The sequence below is a fragment of the Chironomus tepperi genome, unplaced genomic scaffold (genome assembly GCF_022539635.2).
Source record: "Chironomus tepperi strain 1889 unplaced genomic scaffold, CSIRO-AGI_Ctep_v1 contig_359, whole genome shotgun sequence".
NCBI classification, from domain to species: Eukaryota; Metazoa; Arthropoda; class Insecta; order Diptera; family Chironomidae; genus Chironomus; species Chironomus tepperi.
The window spans coordinates 2,212,110-2,228,709 of record NW_027226481.1 but is presented as its reverse complement, the minus strand read 5'-3'; the positions used below and the strand labels follow the sequence as shown (position 1 = coordinate 2,228,709).

The 16,600-nt window shown below is 31.5% G+C and overlaps 1 protein-coding gene across 1 annotated transcript; it reads right to left on the bottom strand.

Moving 5' to 3' along the window:
• Window positions 1–546: 546 nt before the first annotated feature.
• LOC139095063 (cytochrome b5 domain-containing protein 1) lies at window positions 547–1,629 on the bottom strand. The gene is made up of 2 exons (XM_070646311.1): window positions 1,489–1,629; window positions 547–1,014 (listed from the first exon to the last, which is right to left on the bottom strand). The coding sequence occupies exons 1-2, from the start codon at window positions 1,627–1,629 to the stop codon at window positions 547–549; spliced, it is 609 nt and encodes a 202-aa protein (XP_070502412.1).
• Window positions 1,630–16,600: the final 14,971 nt, after the last annotated feature.

Genomic DNA, 16,600 nt, shown 5'->3' with positions numbered 1-16,600 from the left:
AGAGAAGCAGTTTGTACATCGATCTAGATCATTACAAGATAGAATCTAGTCGTGCACTTCGAAACCAACAGACCATCTTCTTGTTTTAGTTCCTAGAGTACATATTATGTCCTTAAAAGCAGTCAGAGTCATCAACTTAGACATTGCTTGGCTGTGACTTTATATATTAGACTTTACAGGATCAAAAGCTTGAATTAACATTTCTGCCTTCAATAATTATTCAAAATGCAGCTACAAAATGGCCAGAATGTCATTAAGACAGTGAAATTATCAATCTACAGCTAAGTATTCTTCACACAATCCCACCGGACAAAACGACTCAACAACCCTCCTACAAAATTCCACAAGTCCAACTCCAACGACTAAATAAATTAAATTAAACTGAAAATGGAAATGAATTTTTTGATAATTTGATTGTTTTTTGAGTGGCGCACAGCCGGCCGATGTAGGAACACAGCGAAAAAAAAGAGAGAGACATAAAAGCGACGGTTAAGTGAAATGAAAGGAAATACCTCAAAATCATCCAACTATGAAATTTTACTTTATTTAGGAATTATAAAAAAGCCAAATTGCTGGTGGCAATCCAAGTTTTTCATGTTCATGATACAAAATTCCATTCTGTGTTAGTGTCTTGTCCATAAACAAATGACCATTTTTTAACGTATCCGATGAATGTGTCTTACGCCAAATATAATTATCAGCATTACTATTGAAGCGCTTCTTGTATTTCTCTTTTATCGCATTTATGCTGTCTTCATCGCATACATTTATCACAATTATGTTACGTGTTAATGTATTTATGATCCTTAAACGACGTTCAAGACATGTGATACGTCCGATAATGTTCTTTTCATCATTCCACCAGTAATCGTTGTCATGAGATTCTTTCTCGTTGACTGGAGGGAATATAGGAACTGTATGACCGTATTGATTGACACGAAAGATTGGAAAATTTTGCTCGTTGAAACACCATGAGAGGTCCTTTCCAGCATATGCAAGGAGGAGATTGAGGCACTAGATAAGGGATGTGAGAGATGAAATTGTCAGTAAATTATTTTTTGGACGTTGTAAGGGATGGATTTGAGTTGGGTTGCATTTTTAAGGATTTTCAATTGATTTTGTGTCTAGTCCAAATATTAAGCCTAACCAGAGCTGCACCATACTACATATAGATGCATAATTGAGACATTAAAGTCAATATGAAAGCAAATAAGAAGATTTGATGAATTTTTTAGATTTTTGACTCCAATTTGAAAACTTTGTTGATGACAAATAAATTTACTACGCAGTTTGGAGTCTAATTTCTCACTGACATTCCAAAGCTGCATCACAACCCTAATAGATCGATGTCAATGATGACAGACAAACCACAGGCCTCTCAATTCTAACAGTTTACCTAAAAATCATCTCAAAAATCCTCAAAATTTCACAAACTATCCCTTAAAAATCATCACATCATCCAAAATTATCACCAAACTCAATACTCACATCATTCACAGAATCAGATTCCATTCGTTTTTGAAAAAGATTTGTCAAGTCAACAACAGTCCCATTAATAATGACCCAGATGTCATCTATCGAATTATGAATGACAACTTCATCTCGTGTGAAGAACGTACGTTTGGTCATTTGAGGCAATTGAGATCTCTTGTGACTTGTTAATTTTAAGTCTTGACAGTAAAAATTGATTTTTTTTTAAACTAAACTTTAAGGGAGAAAAAATTTTCAAAGCCAATTACGATTGCACGCGCCCATAAATTCAAATTATAGAAGAAAAAACTGCTGGCGGGATGATAGTTGTTCTTTATGGTTCAAAAACTTATGGGATCATTTGAAGCGTGAAGAAGTTTTATTATATTTTAAAAATATTTTTACGATCAACAGCCAGCAAGAGCCAAGAAGAGAATGTGGTTTACGTGTCATGGACTCGATAAAGATAGGAGCCATAAAATGATATTTATAGTTAGCTACAAAGTTTAGTAATAATAGATGCATATGTGCATAGATAGAATGATAGATGTTCATAGTAAATTGAACGTTAATGTCCCTTATGATTCTTGTAATTATGGACATGCTCGATACATCTCAGATGTGTTTTTAATGTTTGTGACAGTATGATATGGACAGGGAAGGCAGAGTTGGGTATCTAGTTCAGAATTTTGAAATTATGATGATTATCGTCAGTAAGACAGTATTGCACTGGATATTGAGGATTGGCTAGCGATAAGACTACCTTGATACATCAAAATCGTCATTTATGTCCATTTAACTAAATAAACCATTGGCAGAGACTCAATAATGATCTGAAACATCCAATACTTCAACCAAGCAAGTCAGAAGATCAACTCTGGCATCTTCTACAATAAAACAATGCCGTAATTACTCACTGTCGCAATATATGTTCCAAAAGTGACAGAACTATGATGATCATGCACGCGTGACATCCTAGCGCTAAGGTATGATATGGTCAACATGTCATTATAGCCAAAATAATTAAGGTGATGTAAATTAGAATACAGATCTACCAGAAGCCCATCATATGCTAAATATCCTTAGCTAATGAGATATATCACAAGCAGGCCCTTCTGTAATGATCTAAATACCCTTGACTACCTTATAATGCAAAGCTAGAATCAATAACAAAGAAACTTAAGATCAAGAATGAAAATAAACAACGATGACTTGCTAAGAAGCTCCCAATTAGCATGACTAATCTGATGTTTCAGCAACAACAGCTGTTAAGGTCAAAATTGTTTAAAAATTTTCATAAAACATTCAATAAACTTAATTAAATCAAATTGAAAAGAAAGTGAAGCAATTCAAGGTCAAATGAAGATTTCACTAATTCAGTTCGGCATCTTCAGTAGCTTAATTAGCTTAATTGCTTTAAACGATCATAATTGCATTGTTTTTAGCCTAGATTATAATAATCCATAATTTCAACATATGATTGATGCAAAAATGATTTATTGGATATTTCAAAAGAAATTTTTATGTACAAATTAACTTAAAATATTTAAATGAGGATCAGCAATGTTATTTTGATGGAAATTTTCACAATCTCTTACAAATTTAAGCATTCTATTTGGTGCCTTTTTCAATTCAAATCCAACTTGAAATCCTGGTAGTTTAAAATTAGCTTCAAGAAGCATCATCATTATTTTCTTGTATTTTTGTCTTTTTACTTTATTGCCGACACAATCTGTGTATTTCATCCATGCAATATCCATTGCATTTAAATTTCGAAACTCTTTCTGGTCCAAGTTGAATTTGTATTTGAGAAGCTTTCTGACGACTGTTGTGAGGCAATCTGTTACGGCTAGCATTAGGAGGGAACAACCATCGAAATTCCCGATGTCTTTGAGTTCAAATTTGTCTTTGTCTTGGGATTGCCGGAGGATTCCTGGGAAAGTAGAAATTAATTTTGTCAAATTAAGATATGAGGTTTTTTAAATAATCCAAAATAGTAATAATCAGTCCAAAGATCAATAATCCGACCCAGGACCAAGGCACAGTCACTCTAATGTTTTGTGCAATACTTTTTAAGTGTCTGAGCCTTGTCCAGAATGGTCTAACTTTGTCAATGCCAGATTGATATCAGCCTGATGCAGAGTTTTAGATAGATTAGCTAACTTGTGCCATTTGAAGATGCAAAGTATGCAAAATCAGCAAATTCGAATACATATGGATTCCAATTGAATTATGGACTTCATGTAGCTTCCAAATTGCTACTAAATGGAGTCTTTATTGCTCAGGTTAAAATTATTAGACTCATTAAAATCATATTTTATTACAAAATCTAGCTATGACTATTAAGAATATGAATTTCATTCATAATATCGTAATAAAGATGTCATAAATCTATTTATAGCTTTAATTCTGAATGAAAAAGCAACAACCTACATATTTTATAGAATTTCCTGGAATTACTCATATTGTATAAAGTGATAATTTAGTCAATAAAGCTAGTCTCATTCAGAGACACTTTTGATTCATTGAGAATTTAATTCAGTTCACAAAACAAAGTTCAAAGGTCAATAAATAAATATTTGATTGAACTCAAAACAAACTTGAATGCACAAACAGCACAATGTGCTTGATAACACAAAGCTATGTCATATCGGCTGCATTTTTTGGACGAATTCTATCAAAATACACTTGAACTCACCTGATTTTCCGCTCTTAATCTCCCTTATCAAAAATCCAAGTAAATATTTTCCAACAACTTTATCATTTCCTTTATCAACATCAACAGAAAAGAAGTTTTCACATCCACTAGCTTTCCAATAAAATTTACAATGATATTTCACAACTTTAGACACAAAAATAATCACAATTTGCTTTGATAACTCAGCAGCTAGTTGAATCAGCTGATTTTTATAGATTTCATGAAAGTTTTCATCAAATTTTTCCTTAACTTTCAATTTGATCACAAATAAATGAGGAATTGAGATGATTTCAGATATGAACCATGGCAAGCACAAAAGTTCAAATGCTTTTGATGATTTTGGAATTGAATTGACCTTAAGCATTGTGAATTTTTGATTTTTGAGCTGTTTTATGAATTTTTGTTGATTTAATGAGAAGTTTATTTGATGAAATTGAGACATTTTTGAGCTGGAAGTGGAATTAAGGATGTATAACAGGATGATATTGCTGAGTAACAATATTCTAAAACTGGTATCGCTATTTATACTGATAATATACTACCTGATCTTAAGTTTGGAAACTTATTCGGAAAGATTTCAATTTATTTTCAGAATTTTGATGACTTACTCTTTAATTGTTCCTGATTTGACAACAATTTGATTTTTTTCAGCAATTTTAAACCTTATTCAAGTAATTCTAGTCAACAAACTCAAAACTATCAACTCAAAAACACAAAAAATAATCAAAATTGTGTCACAATCTGACTCTCAAATGCAGTTTATCGCAGTTCACATTACTCATCATCATAATCATCAGAAAGAGCATAAATCACCGCATGTGCGTCATCTATTTCATTCATCATCACTAATATAGTAAGCATGCATACACATGCATACATAACTCAAAAGATAATTGAGATAAATGCCTCAATATTTTATCAACAACAAAAAAGAAGAATCCAAGCTGAGCCATAATTTTCCAAGCTATAAAATCTATTTAACAAAACTAACAAAAATTTTTACAATCAAATCAAACTCTATAAAAAAAATTCTAATAAAATATCTCGAACAAAAGAAAACAATTTTCTAAAATTAATAGACATTAAAATTTTGTGGTGCGAACATCACAAAAGAAGTCTAATTGTGTAGACAGTGGTCAATTCAATAATTTATTTATCACACAATATAATGAAAGAAAAAGATTAAACAATGGATGAATTTTGAAGTGAGGAGAATTGGTGAGTCATGAGAGGTTATCTATCAACGTGTTTTATTGATATTCATGTTACTGGTAGGAATAACATCAGGTATGGAAAGTTATTGGATTGAGGATCCGAACGGAATGAATTTTAACTGAATTTTGGAATATTCACATCTGTATTGAGTCTAACGACTTACTTTCTACTGTCAAATGTAATAGGAAACGACTTAGTTTGTAGATTTGAGTTTTTAAAGCTGTGCTTTAATGCATAGACTTAATTTTGAAGCTTTGCTAAAAAAAAATCAAATTTTAGGCTAAAAATGACTTCATTTAGAGGTGAAGCTTCAATTCAAAGTGAAATTCTGAAGCTCTGCTTTACTTTATTGCTCTGAAATAAGAAGCTAAGCTTTAGATCAACGACTTCATTTTAAAGTAAGTCTTTAGAGCAAATAATTAATTTTAAAGCTAAACTTTAATGCAAAGACTTAATTTTGATGCAAAATTTTGAAGAATTAACTTAGTTTTAAAGCATAGATCTCAAATTCAATTAAATACCCAAGCAAAGGTGTGAATACATTTCCAAATCCCTTCCTAACCTTCTACCAAATTTTCTACATTGAGATAAAAGAACTTCTTAAATAATAGACAGTAATTTGAAGGAATTCAGGTCACACTAAATTTGTGATAAATAGACAACACCTTTTCGATTGTGTCACAGCGTCTGGAAATTGAATTGATATCCTTTCAATTGTATCGAATTTTTCAAACCTTTTCTTTATTCTCGTCTCAAAATTCTATTCCTTTTCATTAATTTGTCTAATTCAGAATTTCTATTCAAAAGTTTTATATATTTTTATCCTTAACTGCTCGATATCCACACAATTTTACACCCAATAATTGAGAAATAGTAATCACATCTATTATGTCTATTGTTATAACTTTTGTGTAGCATGTAACCATATGCTGCTTCAATGATAGAAAAGGCCACTCAATTTAATTGCCAGTGAAGTTTAAGAAATAAAGTTTAATTGACATAAATTCCATCATAAAATGTCTTCTCGCTTGTTAACAGACAAAAGTTTGTTCAATTTAGTGAAAAATTTACTTTTTGGTTGCTTTTGTAGACTATAAGTAATGGTATCTATATAATTTGGAAGTACAATAAGGGTTCGTCCAAAATTGAAGGTCTGCAGCCTAGGACGAACTATAAGGTACAGCCCATAACTGCAGGAATGCAAATCTAAAGTGCAGGAAATGCAAGACTGTGGTTCATGGATGAACCCAAAAATGCTGCAATACTGCTGCGATAAATCCTTTATCAAGTAACTTGCTATCGAGCTTTAGCTAGAGAATGTCTCTTTGTCATCATCACATTACAAAGAACAACTTAACCTGAACTTAACCTTGCAGAATAACACAGACAAAAATCGCCAAACCCCATCCAATTCCCCTCAAGCCATTCCAAGAATGTAAAACCAAAAGAAATTATAGATACAACTAAAAATAAAAAATAATATAAATCAATTCCATCATGCGTGACAATTTAATGTAAAGGTTTATGCTACGGCGTTCCACAAGACAGAACACTTCACTCGAACAACTCATACTTGAACATTCATCAGCAATCGGAGTGTCTGGAGCGATATGAATATGTAATAATTTACTTAGAAAAAGCCAGATGAATACCATAGAGTCACCCCTGTGTGGAAGAAATTTAAAAAAGAGAAATGCTTTCAAGCACATCGATATAGCACATGCTGGTAATTTTCCATAAATGAACCACTCAGAACAGTACAGTGAACTGCTGACTAAAAATGATAAAAATTTATATATTTTTAAAGTAATTTCTTTCCTTTTCCTTTATTGCCTGCCTGCATACTCAATTCCTTATCATAATATCCATGAATGGATAAAAGCCACCTTTAAGAATGAAAATATGTACTTGTTGCTTGCCACGCAACACGTTCTGTATGAACCAAAAAAAGTATTATTATGCTGGTATATAAAGTCAATTGATGGACGACAAGCAGCTGCTGGTTATCAGATCAATCATTAAAAAAATTGAAAAAAGTATGTTTTTATTGTTATTGTGTCTTCTTCATCTTTTCATGTTTAGCCGCAGAGAATGCTGGATAATTTAGCTTATACCTCTTTTTTTTATCCACAAAAGGTGTTAAAAATTTACTTTTAAATAAAGTTAAGTAAAGACTTGTAATACAATAATAAAGTTGAAGGGCAATACAATTGTTATGAGGTAATTTGAGGGACTTGAGATGCTGATAATTGGATAGAATCGAGTATTTTCTATTAGATAGTATCGATTTTTGATAGGTGTGAATGTTATCGACGGGAAGGTGAGGTGTTGAACTTGTTTGATGAAGAATTAGTTGGAAAATGCAGTTTATTGCTTGCTGCTTGGTATAGACTCCTCTAGGGTATTCTTTTAAATAATTTAAGGCATTTTCTTACCTATTTTAACTTAAACAGCATCAATAGTAAGTAGCCATAAGGACATTACTAAGCCAGTATTTGTCGGTGAAACGTCAAAATTACATGAAATTGCCCTGATGATAGCGTGAAGGCTGTTCGAGGCCATTTTGATAACAAAAAATTAAATTTGATACATTGTACTTTTTGGGCATTCAATTTTAGCCTAAGGCATACAATGCTACAAAATATATCATCAACTAGACATATTTGGACCTTATTCCTTGGGCCTAGTATGATATCATAGTGTTTGATGCATACCTCATATATAGACTGTTGATAGAGACAGTGTGGCACATGGTATCGATAATTGGCAAAACGCAAGCCAGTGAGCCAGTTTTAGACGTCAACTAAGAGATATCATGGATCATATTGATCTGTACAGCCAGGAAAGTAAGTATGTAAGTATATCTCATACCTAAATTCCACCTAACATTCGCTTGACATCCCAAACTAATCAATTTACCCACTGTAACATCTCACCATTCACCACACTAATTTCTAATTTCTTAAGGTCGAAACGCTTATGTTTAGCTTGGTGTTTAGCATCAATTTACAATCGGTAATTAATCTTCATCAATACGCAAATTATTTAATGTGCAAAACTTATTTTTACCCAAAAAATATTCCACAAGTCAGGCATTATGTGCTAATGACTATGGTAAATGAATTTCCATAAATTTGTAATTGATGACGGTACATTGCAGACACAATGTCAAGGTGCTCATAATATCATCGCGGCATTCGACCTTACCATAGAATTATGTTTTCAATGAACATTCAATGTACACAGACATTATTCAATAAATATAAAGTTGACGAGATAAAAATGAAATTAAATGGATGTAAGATGAGTCAGCAATGTGCACAGAAAGAAATGTTCAAGGTCTTGAATTTGAAAAGAAAAGTCATTTGTCGATAGACGCAAGATGTCAAAATAATGAGAGTTATAGTAATTATTAAATGTCGTGCATCATGATTCATTTTATATTTGAGATTTTTTGGGTATTGGAATCGTAACAAGTTCAAAGATTTTGGATATGAGAAGGTTAGTTGGGTCAATGGATGTGGTTTGATTGATTTTGAGTCAATAACTTGTGAATATTGGTAAGAAATTGAGGAATTTTCATTGATTTCTGATTTTATAGGAATTTGAGCAAAATTTGAGATACTTGGGGAGTTTGGGATTAAGGCTAGATAGATTAGCAAGTCGTGGTACACTGAGGGGTAGACTACGAGAGACTAATGTGAGAATATAGATACAAAAACGGTTGAATGGTAAGTGCAATCTAATTGTATCGGCAAACAGACTGCTTTTAGGTGTCGTAGTGTTACTTCAGTTCCATGAAAGCATGCTGTATGCCTGATAAGGGTAGTTTCAATTCGAACCAGCCTCCATCCTGAACAGACAAGGAGCGTACTCATGAATATCCTCACAAAATTGAGCATGTCCAATTATATTGATTAATCTCATTCATTTAAGGTAAATATGCTCATTTTATCAGTCAGAACAAGCCCACCATGCCTCTAAAAATGCATCAAACTAATTTTACGATCCAAAAATTTACGATTTCAATAATTTAATTATAACCTTTATTAATTTATTGATAATATTCGATGAACATTCACATTAGGCTCTGAAAAGTAAAGCAATCTAAAGAAAAAGTTATTTACAGCTACATATTAATGTTTATGAATAAAAAGCAACAAAAATTTATAAATTCTTAACAAAAAAAAACATAAAAACATCTGCTTCACATTTTTTTATGACAGTTCTGGTTGTCTGCATTTAGTTCTTTTTTACCTACACACTTTACACAGAACGAGAGAAATGCTCACAAAAAATACAAAATATTGTTTCATGAAATCCATGTCGAAAGAAGATTTTCTCTTTTTGTGTTTGGTGCATTTTTGGCGCGATCATCTGCCACATGACGCTCTCCGGTTCCTTAACTATGGACTATCAAAATGATGATTTTCTTAAATCGAAAATTATTTCATTATGATCGTCGAAAATTGATCCTTAAATCTATTATTTCTTGTGCCTCTATATCTAAATATTGATCGACGCGTGGCAGCAGCTGCTCAGTGTAAATCTCCAAAAATGTTTTAATTAAAAGGACGAAAAGGGACAGCGAAGATGATGATCGGCGTTGGTGATCTCATTTTTCAAGTCAAACAGAAATGTTATGTCCGGCTGTTTCTAGATTTTTCAATTGCATCTGTCGATTCCTTTTTGTGAGGATTGAAGAATTTTTAAGTAACAATGAGATTTCTTTGTCAATATTATTTGCTGTGCACTGGGGCACTATGTGTGATCTTCAGTGATTTGCTTGGTTTTGGTTATTTTTGAACAAATAAGAGTTATTGATTTGGAAAAAGGGATCATTGTGACTGCTATGAACAGTATGGTTCTACGATTCAAAACTTATTGAATTTTTAAAATTTTTTTAATCTTTTGATTTTTTTTTTGAAATTCTCGAAATTTTCTTAAACATTTTTAACAAATTTAGAACAATTTTAAAATTCTACAAAATTCAAAAAGTTTAAAAAATTCACAAAAGATGATAAATTCAAAAAACTTGAAAAATTTGAAAAAGTTTAAAAAAATTCAGTAAAATCTTAAATTGAAATTTAAAAAAGTTTCAATTAAAATTTAAAAAACTTTCAATTGAAATTTAAAAATTTTTATTTGAAATTTGAAAAATTCAAATTCAAATTGAAATTGAAAAGAATTTAAATTGAAATTTCAAGAATTTAAAGTTGAAATTCAAAATTTCAATTTCAAATTTTAAAAAGATTTAAAATGCGCGCAAATATTTGCCAACACTCCAACATCATAACATAAATCAATTTCACACTTTCTACATTCAACAACAAGTTCCTGTCTTTTTTACACACAGCAGATGAAAAACTTGCACTTTTATTTACCAAAAAATCACTGAATGATCCACAACAAATTTCTATGACAATTTTTATATTTCTTTAAATTATTTTCAACAATTTGCACAAACATTTTTGAGAGAACAAAGCAGCAACAACAACAAAGCAATTCAAAAAGAAGTTTCTGATCCCAAAAAAATGCAGCATTAAACATTAATAATTTTGCACAATCTGCACCTGCATTTGACTTTTTTTCTTCATTCCAATGGAATTTGCAGGTTGATAGTCAAGTCGTCTTCAGCTGTCGTTTTGCATCATCACCAAAAAAAGCATATTCTCATTGTAATTGAAGACTTTCATTCCGTTGGCACTCATGAAAGTTGACCGTTAATGAAAATTTTCCAGCCGCTGCTCTTTCACATTCTTTTTTGGGGCAGATGTAGGCTGTTGATAATGAAATCCAGATTGCTATGAGATTTTTTTTTGAGTTCAGAATAAAAACAAATGAAAATGTAAACAGAGTTTTTATGTTTATGTGTTGAATGATTTTTTTGAGAGACTCTTGTGAACATGCCACTTTGGAATAAAATGTAAATATGTTTTGTGAATTATTACGGTGCAATATGCGATGGTAATTTGACATAATTGCGCAGTTGAGATGAGATTTTTGGGTATTTAGGTTGTAAGATGATACTTGAAGATACTGAATGATTTTTGAAGATTTGTTTGGAACAGGCTTGTTAAGTGAATTGTACATTCATCAAAAATTGCTCGACATTTATTTCATTTTTATGAAAATTTCCAGAAATCCAGAAATTTCACGTCTTAAAGCTTTTTGAATTTTGGTTCAACTCATAATTAGCACGAATTCATTGTGAAGTTCCTCCACAGATTCTCTTGGAGTCAAGACTAAAAACAGACGTCATTTTGAGTCCGGACTCTCAAAATTCTACTTACTCTGTGTCTTTAAGCTTTCGGTCAATAAAATTAATTTTTTTCCTGGTCGTACAGATCAAATTTAGATCCATGACCTCTATTAGATGTCTCCTAAAGCTGGCTTCCGACTGCCAATTACGGATACCAAATGCAGTACTATCTCCAACAGCAGCTCCTCTCCATGAGCTAGCTATTGGACCTCCCTCATGCTCTTTTCCCAAAGCAAGTACGATGAAAACAATAAAATTTACCAAAAAATTTAAAGCCTTTTTTTCTCACAAAACACAATGTACATTGTAATCACTTTTAAGTCTAAAATGTCTTTAATTGTCTTGAATGTCCTCTAAAACCAATAGAGATCATTACAGTTTTTCCGATCATCAAAGTCAAGCTTTTAAACTGAGAGAATCCAATTGCTCCATCAAGAATCTTCTTTTGAATACCAAAAACGCGCCTAAAACCCGTCGACCAATATTTGGGATTCGAACTCTCAACGGAACACTGAATTGCATCTCAACCCATTTCACAAATGAGTGTTAAGGAACAAAGTGTGGCAGATTGTTAATTTTAGTTACAACTGAATGACTGACCAGTAGTTTTGTGGTTGACTGACTTAGTTGTCCATATAAATCACCCATATGTTCAGCATGCTTACTGAAAAATGTTGAAAATTTTAATCACATGATGAAGATCAATAAAACTTTCAATCAAACATTCTTGCTTGTCATTATCCTTAATTTCTAACAAAAATATCGAAACAAGCATACAGACATAAATAAATTGACAAAAAATTCAACAAGCTGCTGTCGTTTTGTTATTAATGAAATGTAGAAAATAATTTCATGATACCATAACAATCCCTACATTACACAACTGTTCACAAAATAAGGATCGAACAGAAATAAATGGGAGAAATGCATGCAAACAGAAAAATAAATGAATCAATTAATCACTCAGGAAATGAATAAAGCAGTAAGACGATCATCATAAATGTTGTTTCGTGTTTCATGCTTTCTTCATTCTCATCCCTTGATCTAATGCCAATCTTTTATTATTCGTTATGCACCACAAGCTCCTGTGGTGAGGTTTTGACACTAGGTGTTGAGTTTGTTGGGGGTTCTTTGGGTTTTTTTTGGATGAAATGTTAGATTATTGATTAGGAATTGACTATATGATGTAGACTAGCAACAGCGTCGTGTTGAATCTAGCCAGGACATTGCTGAGCTCAACTTTTACTTGTGTTTTACTGCCGAACAGCGCAAATTGGTTAATCGATCTAAAATTAGAGCCTAGGTCAGCAAGACTCTGTGTTGGCGTGATTTAAACCGAATCTGTCAGCAAGTCAGAGTCAAGCCAGTCGGATTTTGGATCTATTAACAGTTCATGTGTCTTTCTATTCCAATGTTGCTTCTCTTCTTATTCTACTGTTCCAAAAATCATAAAATAACCAACTAAACAGCCCAAAACTCAGTCTAGCTTCCTCCCCTTAACATCAACTCATTCCTTTCATTCTCTTTATTTCCATACATCCAATCTATCAACAACATGTGATATTTATTACACAAAACTGGTTAGTTACTTATTCATCAACAAAAACCCATTACAAATCACATAATAAATATTAAAAAAATCAACAAAGAACTTTTCATCCATCCAAAAATTGATGCTCAATTATAAAAAGTCTTTCATTAATCCACAGAAATGAAGTGTCATAAATTTTTAAAAAAATGAGATTTTGTTCCCAACCCCTTTTACCATTTTTATATCCGATGAGTTATTAAAATATTCATATGACGACTTTATGCCTTTATGATGATTTCTCTTGATTGTTTAGATTAAATATGTACACAAAGGATATTGCGTCATTGAATAAATTCACAAATTGCATCATCATGATTTTTTTCATCATCCCTTGCTGTTTTGTCAGTTCCCTTTTTTTGTGAAGAAGAAGTGATTTCCAGGTGAAATCATAGAGGATTAGAAATTAGAGGAATATGAAATTTTGCTATTGCTAGAATAAATGTTGGAAGAAAGGGAAAGTTTGAAGGTATGAAATTTTGTTGGAATTAAGAAATGACGCATTTTTGGAAATGTGTAAGGCAAATTAGAATTAAACAAGATCATCCAACAAGCTGCTGGGTTTCTAAGGTTGAATTTAAGGATTTCGATTTGTTAGGAAAACGCATCCTTTCACTAGATATCGGTATAAATCTAGAACAGTGATAAGAAACCTGAAACCGAGACAACCTGTGTTTCTCATACTACTGTGCCACTAAAGTTAGTTGGAAATGCCACAAACTGTATGTCAAGTACAGTTTCGGTTCAATCTTTTCACCAAGTTCTGCTGCGAAAAATAAAAGGTTGTCCACTACTGCACTAGAAGATGATGTTAGTACATGGTAGATTAAGCCCAGTGCTCCATTAAGTCACATAGATCGTGAGTTCACCATATTAAAAAGACCTCAATTAAATTAAGTAAGAGTTCAATAACAACCCAAACTGCCTTTATCATCACCAATACCTTACCAAAAGCTAATCATTTCACCCAAAAAATCTACCTAAAAATTCCTCAATTGCACAATAGCCCGGTAAATCGATACATAATTGAATATCCCGCATTAATGCTACCCTCATAATATTTACACAACATATGGCCTCCTTTCAATTTTATTGAATTTACAAATCCTAATCCTCACATTTTTATGTCTAGTTTTTTTTTTCATATCAGACAGAATCGTGCGTTTGGATCAGAAAAAATCTAACATTTTGCGGAACTTCCATAAAAACTTAATTTTAGAGATTGAGGGGATTAAAGTGCTTCTGCAGATGCACAGTCGAAATGAAATTTTTATAAAGAAAAGATAAATGAGCAGCATGTCATATGACTTAATTTTAAATGCAGAAGATGTAGCCATAAAATATTTTTTCCCGAAAAATTCTTCAGAAACTAACTGCGATTTCATATGTCCATAGCGTTAATAAATGCATCGAGCGCCACTCGTCGCATTGATACTAAAAATGTTTGTTGATATCACTAAATATTTACAATCGTGTCGATTTAATTAGCTACGCAGCGACTATTAACACATTTTTCGAGAAAAATGTTGTAAAATGAATTTGTTTTATGTGAAGTTGATGTAAAGTTTGACAAAAATAGAAGTGAGATCATTGTTTAGTATTTTTGTCAGTATGTCTATTTGATTTTTGGGTTTTATTGCTTTACAATGTTAGTTAAGCACTTGTTAGTGCTGAAGATGATAAAATTCAATCTAAAGTTAGTCGACGATTTAATTTGAAGCAATAACTAATTTTGCAGTGTAACCTGACTCAAAAGCAACGACTTATTATAAAGCCAAGCTTCAAATTAATAATATGTCTCAAATTTAAAGCAACGACTAATTTTAAGGTCAATATTTTATAAAGTAATTCGTTCATATTGAAATTTAAATCGACGACTTATTCTAATGACAAATTTTAAAGCAACGAGTCATTTTAAGGCCGAACAATGATATTTTGAAGCAACGACTCATCCTAATGTCTAGTTTTAAATCATTGACTTGTTTTGAGGCCCAGCATTAATTCTTTTTAAAGTCATACTTCAAAGCGACCACTTTTCTTAAAGTCAAGCTTTAAAACTTAAAAAAATTTAAATAAAATCAATTTAATATCAAAAACTGCGTCCAAAAAGAACTCAAACCAAAAAACCACTTCCCAACTTATTGTCTTGCATGTTCTTTCAGATGGCCATAGCTTAAAGTCAAAGAATTGAAGCATAAATTATCACCTAAGGAATTAATTATAACTTGACTTTTTATAGCTGACAATAGATTTTGAGTTGTTAATTTTTTTACATTCTTTCTTCTTCTTTCTAGCTTTTACTTCTGTGTCCATTCCTTCTTTGCGTGCCTTCTTTCGGCGCGTAAAATTTATTTCATCGTGTTGTCATATTTTTGGTCAATTCATATTCGATTCTGATGATAATGATGATGATGATGACATTTTTGAGCAATTTATATTCTAATTTTATATTGTTTCATCAGCTGATTGTATAAAATTAAAGCAAATTTGCCATATATGGTCAAATGGCATGTTAACTTGTTCCTCATTCATGATAAGAAAATTGTGAATGAAAAGCACAAAAATGAGAAGCTTTAAAAAGTAATTTAGCGAATTGAATTAATTTTGTCGCTTTTTGTCACAAACAAATGTTCTTGCTGGAAATACATTGTATAGTGATAAATGCTGATTGACGCGTAGGATGTGTCGGAACCACCAGAAAGAAGTTGAATGAAAAGAATCTTTAGATCAATTAAAATAAATAAAACTGAAAAAATTCTGGAATTTTAATTTTTTTCGGATTTTTTTGAAGTTGAATAAATTTTTGATGATATTTGACACAAAATCAGGCAGACCCGGAAAGTGTCTTGTTTATTTGATCATTGACTTTTAATTCACAATGTTTATTATTCGAATATTTTCACAATTTTTGTAAAATTAATTAATTATTTTCTCACAAGATAAATTTTGCTTATTTTAACAAGCATGTGATTTATAAACAAATTGGCTATTGGATGTATGTTTGTAATTGGATGGGCTTGATTTCATATTTGTAATGAAAATTGAGTTTAATTAAAGAGTTTTTGAATGTTTTGTGTTTTTAAAAGATACAGTAAGTATTAAACTGTAAACAATTGTCTGATCTTTGGCAAATTTGATTATGCTGCATAATTGTGAAGTCTCAGAGTTGATTAATTGATAAATCGAAGGGTATGTGACCTGAACTAGCATATAATTAATGGCTTAGTAGCTCTTTTATCATTATAGATCATTCTCATTTCCTAATATTCAATCTTAATCCGATCAAAACTAATTCAAGGTTTTCATTTGCTTTACATCAATTTATGTTTATTAATTCGTCTATTTTCCATTTAATTAGACTGACCTA